Source organism: Manduca sexta, chromosome 27 (assembly GCF_014839805.1).
Source record: "Manduca sexta isolate Smith_Timp_Sample1 chromosome 27, JHU_Msex_v1.0, whole genome shotgun sequence".
NCBI classification, from domain to species: Eukaryota; Metazoa; Arthropoda; class Insecta; order Lepidoptera; family Sphingidae; genus Manduca; species Manduca sexta.
Genome location: NC_051141.1, coordinates 9,681,432 through 9,696,917, shown reverse-complemented (window position 1 = coordinate 9,696,917; position 15,486 = coordinate 9,681,432). Strand labels below are relative to the sequence as shown.

Genomic DNA, 15,486 nt, shown 5'->3' with positions numbered 1-15,486 from the left:
ACCGAATATATTTGGCTTTCAAATTAATAAATTAAAGATGGGGCGGCATGTTCGGCTGCATCATGTATCTTGCAGCTAATGTTGAGTAGGACATACAAGAGGCGGTATATTTGTCCGGGACATGACGTCAAAATGTAAGAGTGGCTCAAAATTATATATGGTACTACTTCAAATTTTATGACGCGGCAGTCGCGTTACTTATTCTCCGTCTCTGGTAAACAGTAGGACGAGGACAGTGAGGTAGAGAACCGCATGCTACAAATTACAGTAGGACGTTATTTTACAATGGACATTACATTACTGCGTTTCGAGTCGCGAGCGAGAGGGAAATATTTTGAGGGTTAACATTACAAAATACTGTAAGATACGCATTGAAGCGCCGAGCCTCACTACGCCTCGCCTCATTTGAAGTAGGACGTTGTACCGGCTCAATGCTAAAAGAGGCTACTCTTACAAACTCTTTTTTATGTCATGTCCTACCCAACTCTACTTGCAACAGCTTGTAGGATGTACTGCAGCTATGATATGAAGGTCCTCAAAAAAGTAGCTTGAACTGTTCTGTATCTACTTGCAACCGAGGTTTCATATAGGGCTAAATCTCACACTTACTAATATAATATAGTACGATGCACTTGTTTGGTTTTTGTATGCTAGAATAAAACAAAGAAACAACTAAATGGATTTTGATAAAGTTTGGCATACGAGTAGATAATGTCCCGGACTAAAACATTGACTACTTATTACCCTGGTAAGTAGTGCTTCTGAATTTAAGAAATGTGTGAGGCAAGTATCCGTTTTTTCAGAATCTGAATTCCGTTTCTAGATTCAGATTGCGATTCCTATTGTATAAGCCCTGCTTAAGAATTCGAATTTGGAGTATTTTAAGGATTGTATTCGTAGCTGTCATATATATCTATGGTAGCGAGCAAGTAATCTGTGGCGGTGAAAGAAGTACAAAGAGAACAATTTCGTTTCATTCATTTATTGATTTTGAATACTTACCTATCTTTTGAATAACTCTTACCATGAAATTCCAAGTGGCGTAATAAAGCTCTAAATTCATTTCTGTAAACTTATTTTTGAGTCTCACAAAACAGGAAACATAGGAAAACTATGAAACTACTGAAAACATTATCTTCGACCGACGCTAAAATTTAGGTTGGTTGCTATTTCTTTACAAGAATTGTGTTTTTGCAGAGGTAAGCTATGTGCATAATTCGTTTTTTTAAATCGCTATCCTTGTTTTGCGAATTCACTGTCACTGCTTTTAAAAGAAAGTTTTAAAATTTACACATACCTTTGCCAATATAAAATTGCGCGTGGAGTGTCCTACTTGAGAAATGCAGTGCGATTTAATTGTCCATTTAATGTTGCTACAGACAGTACAGTGCTCTAATGCTTGGCGACAGAACCTTCTTGATTCTATGTTCATTTCAATCATAAATAAATTAACTGCAGCTCAATTCTTATGTGGAATTTGCGCCAAAATGCTAATCAATACAATAGACAACTTTGTTAATGATATTTGACTCTAGTTTATTAATTAATTTTCATATGGGTAGTGGTGCAGTAGTGTGGGTGAATGTATTATATAAATATATTGTGGTTACAACATAAATGTTGTATTTAAAAACATTAGGATATAAGTTATATCTCAGTCACTCAAAACATAATATAAAGTCGAACAAATAAGCTGAGCTTGATTATAGCGAAATTTATGTTTATGAACTTCAACATCTCTGTTGCTCTTTGGTATATTGAAGTATATTATTTTTTGTTATTTTAGGTATTATTTTTAGTCATTGGTCTGATGACTTTGTATTAAGCTATAAAAAATTAAATTCTGGTTTCAGGGGTTGATTGCTGACCAAAATATTATTGTTTTGATCAAAATACAATTGCCTAGAATTATAATTTGAGTTTCATATGCCAGTAGACTCTCCACATCACTTATTACTATATCCTCTAAATAATACTTTCATACCAGTCTCAGCATTATTGTTTAAAAAACTAACAGCAGTTGTTTAAGTCATCAAAATTAGAATAGTAATGTCAATGACCTCCATCTGTCAGCTGTTAGTTGGTTCTAAAAAAGTATTATAAATTATTTTTTTGCAAATTATTAGATACTAACTAGTTTCATTTACTAGTAAATTAGAACTGTATTTATTCTCTCCTAAAAGTTTTGCACATAAGGATTTAAAGTTTTATGAACTAACAGAAAGATGCAATAAGTAAATAAAGCTGAGTACTTAAGTTTATTTACTTCTTTGGAACAAATGCGACACAGTATTGATGAATGACAATGATAAGTATTTTAGAAACTAGCAGGTAATAGTGGAATAGAAGACTAGACTAGACCCACATGGAAACTGTTTCGATTTGGATGATAAATTGAAATTTTTTTTTTTTACACTATTCCACATTTCCCAGTTTATTTTTATCAGCTATCATGAAAATATTTATATTAATATAAAATAACTGGGTTTGTTAATTTTGATTGTAAGAAACTACAAAACAAAAAGCCTAAAGTTGGTTTTGATTAATGTAATTTTAATGTAAGTAGCATCTACTGGGATACGTGCCTGCTCAATGTTTGATATTCATGTCGTAATGCTAAAGAACCACTATTTCGGGTTCAGGAACAAAAATATTTTCAATTATATTATGGGCATGGTTTAATGGCTCCACTGTACCTGATGCTGAGCACAGTCCACATAAAGTATTAATTAATACTTATTTCTGCCTCTTGAATATTCAAAGACTGCACTTACACAGTCTTCTATTGGAATGGTTGTTGTGAGTAGAATTGACGATAGTATTAACAAATTGAACGAGAATCAACAAACTAAGGGACTTTCTGGAGGAAAATATGTGATTGAATTTACTTGTGATGTAAACCCTTTGAAGAATTAAGATTTGAAATTCCTCAACATTATTTCTATATCACCTAAAGCGTTAGCAGTTTGGCATTTAATATATTATTTATGTTACAATGGATTTATGATCTGAAAGAAAAACATTAATTGCCGTATTCAAATACGGTAATGATCGAGTCTACATTATACAGCCATTCAGAAAAAGTCTTTGTTTTACATTATTTACGCTGCATTTATTATTCTCAGAAAATGAGTCACTTGTAGTAATTTTCCATTCTTAGTTACCGTTAGATTTACAATAATACGAGTTGTTTCTAATTAAGTAAATGTTGCTACTTAAGTGTAATTGGGATGTGCAGGGTTCGATTCCCAGGTCAGGAATCATTGTGTGCGTCCCTGAAGTTGTTTCCTTAGGATTGGATTCTTCAAGAAGGGTGCCTAAGGAACATGGCGTATGTTGTATGTGATTTAAATCACTTAGTTATTTACGTAGTATGATTATGCGACTGTCAGTTAGTTAATTGAATTATGTTATTTCGTTTCTAGGTGAAGCGTACAATTGTATCTCTGTGTAGGTTCAGTCACCCATTAAAGTGGCCTAACAAAAACAAAACTGCCAAAATGGTAACCCTTTAAACATCAAATGTTGTTATTCATTACTCAAATGTTACAGATATTTCAGTCTGTCTATTTTTATACCTTTCTTTTGTACCAATATTTTTTATATGACTACAACTGTTATTATGCAATATTAAAAAAATTACACCACTCTGAGGTCACACGACATGACAAAGACGAAATAACATTGCAGCTCTTTCATTTAATTACTATAGATCCGAATTTTAAAAACCCAATTCACATAAATCGGACTCTTCGTAGTTACGTCTACATTCTTTGTCAACTATAGTTCGCTTTGACGGTAAAGAAAACCACCGCGAGAAACCCATATAGGTATGTCAAGTCTGCCAACCTTAACTTAAACGACTTAAAAACCCTCAGTAGTGGAGCAGGCTTGTGAAATAACAAATAACGAAACTTTATGAAGATAATAAAATCTGTTTCAATTCGTACTTTAGATAAGCTAAATTTTGTGCTAGAAGCGTGACAAATATTTTATGTCCATGCTGTTTAACAATACTTGTGATTTTATTGAGTTCCTTGCATTTGTGGCGGGAATTAATAATTGTTATTATTATTAATAACAATTATTAATTCCCGCCACATATGCAATAAACACAGTAAAATATGTGGCGGGAATTGATCAATGACATTTTATTTTTACGGTGTTTTAGTATTTAGATGGTTTCGTTTTGTTAAGTGACTTTAGTGGCTGACTGTACATATAAAAAACAATAAATAGGAAAGTAATAATAATAAGATTTGTGTATATGAAGATCTTAATTGTTTTTTGCGTAATGTGAGCAATTTGTCGAACTTAGCCATTATTTTTATTACAAATTTGTGTTTTGTGTATTTGCAACTGCCCATGTAATAATAATAGTTAAATACATAATATGTTTTTACATGAATCGTCGAGCGAATTCACATCTAATAATATACTGAATAAAATGGTATATTTTAAACTGTTTCTATTTGTGCATATTTCTAGATCAAAAAAACAACCAATGATACGTGATTTCTATGATAGTACTGATGAAGATGACATGGAAAGTCAGTATCAGATTGACCCAGAGTGCTTGGTGCTGACTCCGCCAGACAAAGATATGCATAACCGGTGCTGCGGGGGGCAAAGCCTGGTGTATAAAGGTATGTTCAATGTGTAACTTCTTTCGTCACTTCTTATCTCTATCTACTGTAGAGTAGACATAGTATTTACAAGCTTTTCGCCGTTGTATATGTGGCACAGATTTTAATAATGGCCGATGGTCTATCGTTCACTTCTGGAAATTCGATTCCGAAATTGAAATCTACAGTATCATCAGAATCGGGAGTAGAACCCACGAATCGAATTCCGGGTCATATTTATCCATTTTTATTGTTGCTCTCTAGCTACAACAATAAAATAACTAGTTGTCTGCAGCATGAAAGTGGTTTACTATGGGATAGGGAAGATTTAATATTCCAATTAATCTAGGACGAGTGCTTTAATGTCATCGAAACTAGTTCAGTGTTGTTTTGAACAACATCCAAATATGTTCAATAACTATCTGTAGTGTTAGTTATCTGTTTCAGGATATATGTGGCATAATATGTGCAGTGCTGACATGGTTGTTGATACTGTACGCGGAGTTCGTAGTGATGATGGTGATGTTGCTGCCCAGTTTGTCGACGTACCCGTTCTACAGTTACGTCAACATATTTATATTCCAGATACTGGCATTCCTTGCGTTTGCATCACATTTGAGGACTATGTTCACCGACCCTGTAAGTTTACCTTTATAAATATTATTAGCTATTTCTAATTTAAAAGCGGCGATAGCCTAGTTGGTTGTAGAACGAACTGCCGAGATGAATGTTCGCAGGTTCAAAACCAAAGGGCACACACCTCTGACTTTTCTAAAATTAGGTGTGTATTCCTTATGAATTATCGCTTGCTTTAACGGTGAAGGAAAACATCGTGAGGAAACCTGCACACCTGAGAAGTTCTCTATATGAATTTTTTGGAAGGTGTGTGAAATCTACCAATCCGCACTAGACCAGCGTCGTGGACTAATCCCTCTCAATAGTAGAGGAGGCCCGTGCCCCACAGTGAGACAGTATATAATACAGGGCTAATATTATTATTATTATTAGCTTTTGCTCGCAGCTTCGCCTGCGTTTACGCCTATTTCCACCTATCCTCTACTATAACACATTAGGCCCTAAGGGGCCGTTTAAGTATTACGTAACGCATTTTTTTTTATATTTTTGACACTCCCACCCCCTATGTAACGCGCTGTAACGTTTTCCTGTACGCACCCGCCCCCTCAAAGAGTTATGTTACTCTTAAATTACATTTTTTTTTCGCAAAGTACCAGAAAATCGCTAAAATACCTTTGTAATTGTTTTAAAATAAAAACTCCAATGTTACATAACGCGTTGTACGAACCCCCCCTCCCCTCCAAATTGCGTTACGTAATACTTGAACGGCCCCTAAGGTGGGATGATGAATTTTCATAAACCCGCGGATATGCGTTAATCGATCAATCACCTATTCCTATTTAACGTTTTGGAAGATGAGAGATTATCTATTCATCAGTATTTATTTTTATGTTGATCTTTATTTTTTTTCCTTGTGATACGTATTTGAATGATTTTTTTTTGCACTGGATTCGGTATAGCTTCGGGGTGGTTTCAGTTTAATTTCATTGAAATTTAACATTAATCTTGGACTACGAAGATGCAGGGAGGAACTCTTCAAAATCAAACAGAATGTTTATAATTCTTGTGGTGCCGTATGGCACCACCATACTACTAATTTAAATATAAAGTTTTACCTTGAATTTCGAATATGTTACAGGGAACTTCCCAAAATTAAATAAGATTAGATGAATATTATTAGTAACACAAAAACATAAAATTTAAATTAATCAATAACACTTGCATATTACAATATATTTATAGTAGAGAATAGTTATATGAAAAACACAAATATCAGATCATTTGTAATTTGTAAATACAACATATATTCTAGGGCGCAGTACCAAAAGGAAACGCAACAAAGGAGATGATCAAACAGATGAGTTTCCGCGAAGGCCAGGTCATATTTAAATGTACTAAGTGCTGCAGCATCAAGCCAGAGCGAGCGCATCACTGCTCAGTGTGCCAACGGTGCATTAGGAAGATGGATCATCACTGCCCGTGGGTGAACAACTGCGTGGGAGAGAACAACCAAAAATATTTCGTGCTTTTCACGGTACGACATTTTATTATTAAAGTTTAATAATTTTGTACTACAATATTACTTCTGCTATTTGTTTTAATATAACACTCAAATGTAATTTAAGGTTACGTTAATTAGCAGCTAAAGCGCATCATTTTTTAATTATAGCTATCTTGGCTCTCTAGTGATTTCTAGCATGTTGAGGTCAAACAGTTGACCTACATATGTTTTTACTTCTGACAGTATTCGCCCCCGACACCGTTTGCACGGCTGACTTAAGATTGAGTAACTCCAATTGTGGGGTGGTGACGAGACCCGTGAAGTAAATGAAAATGCGCAGTTTGTAAATCGGGCCTATAGAAATTAACAAGAAAGTACAGGTGATATTATAATTTTCAGTTCTACATCGCGGCGCTGTCGATCCACTCGGTGGCGCTGGCTATATACCAGTTCGTGACGTGCATCCGGCACGAGTGGCGCGACTGTAGCACATACTCGCCGCCCGCTACCGTCGTGCTGTTGCTGTTCCTGATCGCCGAAGCCCTGCTATTCGCCATATTCACCGCTGTCATGCTCGGCACACAGCTGCATGCCATTTGGAATGACGAGACAGTGAGTACAGTTTCATCATTGAGTAACACGACGTTTCGTCGGCGTGGTGGGTAGTCCATCCGGAGTAGTATTGAACTGGGATAAAAAAAAATGTTTTTGATACAATAGTCAATTTTGTGTAGCTCTTGTTAGGTCCGTTCTTTGAGTCTGGCGTATATAGAGCTCTATTTTAATTTTAAATCGTTTATATCTTATATTTAGGAGATATAGGTATAAGGGTAATTACAAATAATAGTAGATTGTGACAGAGAAAAGATTATTTGATTTATTTTAATTAGTTTATTCTTGGGATTGATTTGAAGATAGCGAACGGGTTTATTTATTAGATTTGGATAATTATTATAGACTTTAGACACTCAAATGCATATTTTTACAGGGCATTGAACAATTGAAGAAGGAGCAGGCGCGCTGGGTGCGAAAATCTCGATGGAAGAGTATCCAGTCTGTTTTTGGCCGTTTTTCAATCTTTTGGTTTTCCCCCTTCACTCAACCTTCGCCAAAATCAAAAGTTGAAAGTTACCTGTATAGCGTATAAATGAGACATCACCGATTTTGAAGGTAATGGTAATAGCACGAATATCAGCTCGGTATCGGTTCATCAACGCCTTAATTCATTTTCATCTAACAAACATCGAACTTTTCACGAATATTCACCTTCTATATAAACATAACATAAAAGCCTAGTCATTAGTTAGCAGTGGCGAAGTTATAAACGCGGCGTCGTCTAAAGTCGGATCGATGCGCCGGGGGTGCAGTGGCCGTAGACAAGATGCTTTACTACAATAAAAAACATCGCATGCATGATAAAAACATATCCTGGAGATAGTTTCTCATACTTATCGTTTTCTAGTAGCATTAAATATTGTACAAAGGCAGCCTGTACACGGTCCCTCGTCTGCTCCAGTCAGTGCTAGTGTTTGGTTAGCACCGAAGTGATTAGCAAGGCGATGACGACCGATTCCAGTTTGTGTGCTACAAACTTCACTGTTATTAGCAAAATTATTACCTTGATTTGGGACTGAGTTAAACCTAATATTTTAAATGTTGCACTATGTTAGAAATTTATGCAGATGTAGGTAAACAATGCGATTCCCAATAAATATCACAAAGCAATAATTTTTCCTGTTCTAAATTAATTATGCAATTTGTTGTAATTTGCGAAGTGGTTTATGAGCATATTATTATTATTTAGCTTGTTGATGTAAATTATTGTTCCAATATTGGTTGTAGTTCTGTCTCACTCGAGTGAGTCGTTTGTGTAAAGCTGGGTCTCTTGCGATGTTATTTTTGTAAATGGGTCGTGTTTTTGTATAAAATTGACGCGCGGCTTAGTTTTATTTAATAATGTTCACTTACATGACCATGTTTTGACTAGTGAGTGAGCGTTGTGATGTCACTAGAGCACATAACGTTTGTATATGGGAGCCCGCGTTGGTACACCGCGCATACGTCACGTATGCGCTTGTTAATGCAATCTCGTTCGCTTGTGAAAGATTGTCGAGTTGAAAATTCTCAAACATCGTAATACTCTGTTCGTTTTCTTAGAAGTAAACGATAATGTTTTGTAAACATGTTTTATATTTATCGCAGAAGACCCGGCGAAATGCATTGCATTTACTATGTTAGGATTGTCGAATGTTAATTTTAAAGTATGACGAGTCGAAGTGGTGTTAATAAAATGTAAGTAGAAACGCTCAGATAATGATTAATCGGTCACGGTTATTTGTGTCTAATATATGTGTGTCTTATGTACAGAGAATAATGGAAGGTTTCATGTGTTAATTCACTCCCGGTTTTTGTTCGTAAGCTTCACTCACCACTCGCGCTTACGACTAATAAGATGTGTGATCTGGTTATCGATTTATGTGAAATGCACAAACACACAATGGTATCAAACGAAGGAAAATGAGTCTGAGTGTAGTTTAAAGGTAGCTTGTTATTCATTTTGTGAAAGTATAATAGATGTCGGGACTTGTGCTATTTAAGAGTTCAAATCACAAAATATTTTAAGAATAGATTCAACACATATATTTATAATTGTAATGTAAATATTCCATGCTTTTGAATGTTCTTCATGTGTAGTGTCCCATGGGCTACGGACAAATGTTCGCAAACAGTTATTGTGCCGTTGCGGTTGGGTATATAAATCTTATTTGTTTACGGATTGATTTGTGAAACCCATGCATACCAACAACACTGATGTAAACTAGTATTCCGATAGAAAACCAATTCCATTTATAATAACATGAACTGTATGACCACATTTAAGTGACCACAACCACAGCACTATCAGTTGTGCTTGACTCGTGAAGTTTGGTTAGATTTGTGCAAACCAAACCTATATAACAATACAATGATCTCTCTTTTTATGTTTAAATAATGCAATATGTTTCAAATTTAATTGAAAATTAAGGAAACATAATATCTTAAAAGAACAAATGTTAAGTATGTGCAATTAATTTATTTAATGCTTAAGTGATTAATGTTGGATGGGTTCAGGGCTTTACCTCTAATTTGTGTTACAATATTTAAATTATTTAGCAGCTAAGCTTGAAGTGAGTGTGTGTGTTGCCAGAATTAAAATTATTTATTTTCAATTTATTTTGAATAGAACATAATATTTTTGGGCCAAGGCAATTGATGCGGAGTCGACGTGACGCGTCGTTATTATATGTACAATGGGTACTGTTAAGTACAGTGCATTGACCGTTTGTAATTATTGTGTTTGTCCAATGTGTTAGCGCCTCTGAAAAAGTGCGGTTGCGTGACCTTTTTTCGCGAATGTAGTGTGCCGATTTCGTAACAGTCGGTGTACAATGAAACTTCATCGTGTAGTAGGCAGGCATTGCCCACACAATACTCTTAAATACTATTTATAAGGGCCCAAGTCATGTAATGATCTATATATTATTCACAAGTTTATATACTAAATACCATAATTATTAATAATCCAAAAATTTAAAACAGAAGTAATCTAAAATATTTGAATTCGGCAGTTTTTATCGTTAGATGCAGAACAATCCCATCGATATTTCAAATAAGTAGAGTTGGATTCTCCAACGGTTGCTATAATTCTGCCGGCATGCTACATTTACGCCGGTTATATCCGTACATCTTGTGTAGTGGTCGCAACTCGATGAGTAGTCATATAGCATTAGTGCTGGTACAATTTGACGTCGCGTGGCCTCTACGCCAATGTTCTTTGACCCAACCCCGAAATTGTCATGATTGTTTCCATAAGTTTAATCTGTAGATGATAGTTGTTGATGTAAACCTATTTATGGCTATATTACAAGTTTGTCATATTATGAGAGATGAGCGTAAACGACGCTGAGATGTAAAAAGCTACGAAGGTCACAAATTTAGTTTCCAAGTACATTTTATGTAGTAATAATGTAGTTTTTTGTAATAATGTAAATTCAATACCAATTCCTCTGTTGTAATAATTTATAAGAATACCTTCGTTTATCAATTAACGATCTTCCATGCTTTCAATGTATTACTGTATTTACTAAATGGCGTATGCTATGTAGAATGGTCGCATTACCGTCGGGTAAAGCTTAGTATATGAGCTTGTAGCATGTGGGTTTATTATTTCGTTGTGCCGATTGTTTCTTGTTATTAGGCTGTATTTATCGTTGCGGTCATCTCAGCTATGGGATCAAATAATTATTTATAATAGTATGGGCCAATATTAGAAGGTGTGAAACTTATACAAACTTATTCAATTTTATATAAAACTAACTTTAAGGGAAAACAATAGCGTATTTATAGCTCTCGAAAATTAAAAAAATGTCGTATTTTCTAACGCCATTATAAAAGTATTTTTGAAAATCTGTATGTAATGCCAATGAAATATATAGTTTATATTTTTTTGCCTAGATTTTCTATCAATAAACACTTCTGGTATTGGTTCAAATTACTATTTTTGTCTTTGACGACTTATTTATTTTCAATAGAATATACGTTAAGTATATATTTGTATACTGAATTCTGTATATTTTTTATGATATAGTTTAAGATGTTTAATCTTAGAAACTATGAATTAAGGAAATGTGGTGATACGACGACTTCAAAAGAATTTATCTCATACTAAATAGAAAGATACCACGAGTGTGAATGAATATTGTTTGTAATGTGACGTTAAATAATTCTAAACAAATTCAATAATATAATAACTATGTACCTAATGTATTGCAGACGGTAGTACCAATGAATTGGAAATTAATACAAAATAGGACCTCAATTATATGAATTAATTAAACTTTTCTGGAAATATGAGCTCTAATAAAATTGCAAAGTTTGAATGACCAAACATACCGAAAAACATTACCTATATTGTAAAGTATAAATAAATTATAAAGTGGACACACCCAGCAGCCTCTCCCGCGCTTGTCGAAGCACTACGCAACGGTCACATTTAAGGAACGGTTGAGACAAAACAGCCGGAAGAAATAGAATAAGAGAGAGCAAGGTTGAGAAGTAAAGGAGAGAAAGAAAGATTAAAAGTGAGAAATATCGTTAATTTCGGGTAGGTGGTAGTTTTCGGATAAAGTGGACGCGTTCGAAGAAAAGATGTTCTATTATCAGAAACGAACATATTATGTTCGTAAAACATCCAACGTATTAACATCATTTAATTTCAACAATTCATCTTACAGCTTATATTAATTTATTACTTACCAATTTTTCTTACCGTAATCAATATTCGGACTTCATTCCCCGGAAACGTATTTTTTTAAGTCTCGGTGAAATATGATCTGTGTTGATTGGAGTTTTGAGAATTACGAGTATGTAGCTTGTAACAAGTATTACATTACTTATATCTAAGTTAGTCTGGTAACTCATAATTGGCCTAAATATTTGTGAATAAATGTTTCATAAATTATGTTTGAGTAAAGACTTTATTAATTAGTTTATCGCGCTTACAAATTTATTTTATTTCCACTTACGTGTTTCACACAGCCAGTTTTCTCTAAAAAGCTCTTTTTGTGTCACACATATAGCTGTAATATTCCATAAACACTTTATAGATTCGTTTCTTCCCTATGTGCCTGGTTACGATTTTACAACAAGTTATAAGTAATTATACGAACACATTTATATTGGACATGTTTGTTGGTAGCACTAGTACAATAGAACAGTACAAGTCTATGAATGCTCAGAACTTAAAGAACACCAATGATTGTAAATGGCTAGTTATCAGCTTTCATTGTTGCTGCATTTTAAAATATTACTCTTACAAAGTCATTTGCAGTGGATCGTGTCCATAAGGAATCACTATGAAAAGGGAATTTTTGCACATTCAAAAGAATTCATCCCAAAGGAAACGTCTTGTTTGCGAGCGAACAATACGGGAAGCCCCTGTTTACTAGTAATTATTAAAGGCTAGTACCTCTTCGTATTCCCTTCTTTACATTAAGATTTTAGCCGCCTCTAACGTATTCTTTATCCGATGGTGTAAAAAATATAATAATATTCTTGGTCACAAATAATGATACATTCTCAGGTGCAGGTAAGCCTAAAGTTTTCATTCGTAACACACTGATATTTAATGAAACATACTCGTAATAATCAGTATATTAGATGTTAAATTATATTTACCAAATATAGAGCTATATTTCAAAACTCATTATAATGATTGGTAGAATACTTATTTTTATACACGTTATTTAAAATTTATTTAATGGTTCTAAAATAGATGCTTCTAGCATAGACTTACACCAGGCGAAGTATTTTTTTAAATATTATGTACTTACAATAGTTATGATGTTAGGTTCAAATGAATTGGAAAGTTAACGATATTAAACCCGTGTACACATTACATTATAAGTTGAAAATGTGTGTTTCATAATTTTGAAAAATGTTTAATATTTGCTCCTTGTAGTACCACGGACGAGTACTCGTTGAACTGTTAAATATATTATGTCAAACCGTTAAAATATATACATTTAGTGGTATACTTCACTTCAATCCACATTGAACTGTCTTTTCCCATTGTGAGCTACATAAATATTTTTAATTAGTATTATACTTAATGTTGGTGTAATTATTGTATAAAATCAGGCATCTAGGCCCTAAGAAAAATAAATAAAGTATATATAACGAAGAAGAAGTATTTTAACATTTTAAACCCATTAATCCCAAAAGGCTAATCCTGGTTACATGACCACGTCTGGCGGACAACAAAGGTTTAGGTGACCAATTTAAATGGATACTATACAGCCTTAAAATGCTATTTAGTTATGAACTACAAATTGGTTGGCCTCTGAAGACTGAAGTTATAATTATGGTTCAGCAGGAATTTCGCATCAACGGCTTTGCCTCGATTTAGACGTACTTTATTATATTGTAATTGTTTAGTAACGGTGTATCGTTTAGCAATTAATTTTAATAAAATATCTCCTTCAGTCCGTCATAATATAGCGCTGTTGGGCTTCGGTATCAATTCACCATACATAGCATCACATGTGAAGACTCGAGCGCAATTACTCTCTCGTGCCATCGATGAAAAGCCCCAAGGATAGCACTTAGAAAAAAAACAGGGGCGCTTTGGAATTGTGTCTCAGACACGTTAACGAGAACATGATAAAGGTAGGTACATATAGACAAGTTAATCAATTTTATGTAAGAGTATTATTTTAATAATTTTCCATACTAAACCAATCTAACAACCATTATAAATCACCATTATGTATATATTGTGCTCCGCATTAGGTAATTATTACCTTCACTGGGTACATTGTTTTTAATCTAGAATACAGCGGTACTTCACTGTTATTTAGCTACAGATATACATAGGTAGGTAAATATTTTATTGTTTTTTCTAGAGTATGCACTGCAACTGATCAGTGTGTTTTTCTCTAATAAATATTAACTGGAATAAAAAAAATGTCTATTCAGCTGTATAGATCAGAATCTATAAGAAAGATGGAATAATTATTGGTAACAGTTGCATCACTAGATAAAAAACATCCATGAGAAGACATAAATATTGTTAGCATTTCGGCAAAGACAATTTTAGATCCATTAATATAACGTGCGAAAAATATGTTATGTATATGAACACGACCGCAGCGTCGAATCGACCAGTTTGTTAACAGCCGCCGACAACGCTGTTAGTACCTCTACGCTATTCAAAGGGAAAGTATAGAGTTGCAAAATCGCGCGCGGTCACGTGCCTCAAGAACATTATCCGATTTTAACATGAGTCGCTCGGCGTCAAGGTGATCAACTGCGGTTCGACCCCCCGTGCCACTGTACCAGTTTCGCCAATTGCGTCTTCGACGCGGTCAACATTTTCGTAACCAGTATTAATTTCAATCTAATTGAGTTAACTTCTTGTCGACAATGTAGGTAAAATGAACATTTAATTCAATTTTATCGTTATATAAGATTTATTGTATTGTAAAGTTGTATTTTCAGATGCGAGCTACGTTTTGCGTGGTATGTTGTTTATTAATGTTAACGCCATCTATGTCACGCCCATACGACCCGGAGGACGATAACTTAAAGAACGTCCTGCCATCTACCGGACAATTTGAAGCGTTTTACCCTCGTGAAGCGCACGGTATTCCTAACGGTTCCTCAAGACCTGCGCATGGCCACGGTAGTTTCTACAAGCATCGCAACCCGGCGCTAGTTGACGTGAAAAATGCAGCTGCATATGGATTTCGTTTCGATGGCATGAGAAGATTTAATTTCGACGATGAATAACTTTGTATTTTAATGACTACGATTTCTTAATATAGTTCTTTTGTAATATATACACTGATAAATAAATGTATGTGTAATTATTAATTTTATGAATGTTTAAATGTTAAAATTATGCGCAATAATTTAAAGTTACGTAGCATTTGTATTTGTATTAATGTAAACAGCATTATCTTTAATAATATATTTTTAAATAACCCATGTTCTTAAAATAATAACTACGTAAGATAACAATGAAACCGATTATAATTTTAATTAAGTACTTTGTAACAATATTATGATATTACAAAGTTATACTTAAACTATTTTCAATCCTGTCAGATGAATAAAGCAACAGTAGGTAGGTATAATAAATAATACCACTTCAGATTATTATGAGAATAACGACAGACACACACACACACACCTACGCATATCCACTCATTCACTGCTCACGCCTTCCATCCCCGAAGGGGTAGT

General features: G+C 34.1%; 2 protein-coding genes across 2 annotated transcripts; both read left to right on the top strand.

Annotated features, from left to right (window-relative positions):
- The first annotated feature begins 4,504 nt into the window (after positions 1-4,504).
- On the top strand, positions 4,505-12,603 carry LOC119188359 (palmitoyltransferase ZDHHC3-like). The gene is given in 6 exon segments (XM_037443896.1): positions 4,505-4,621; positions 4,623-4,646; positions 5,073-5,264; positions 6,514-6,735; positions 7,102-7,314; positions 7,691-12,603. Coding segments are annotated over 6 exon segments (927 nt in total). The 3' UTR covers positions 7,850-12,603.
- Positions 12,604-14,742: 2,139 nt separating this feature from the next.
- On the top strand, positions 14,743-15,117 carry LOC115447980. Its single transcript, XM_030175282.2, has one exon. It carries the CDS (start codon positions 14,776-14,778, stop codon positions 15,028-15,030), a length of 255 nt encoding a protein of 84 aa, XP_030031142.1. The 5' UTR covers positions 14,743-14,775; the 3' UTR covers positions 15,031-15,117.
- The last annotated feature ends 369 nt before the right edge of the window (positions 15,118-15,486 follow it).

Excerpts from the sequence above, each read along its gene's own strand:
- LOC115447980 (XM_030175282.2), top strand. The coding sequence starts at position 14,776 with ATGTTAACGCCATCTATGTCACGCCCATACGACCCGGAGGACGATAAC.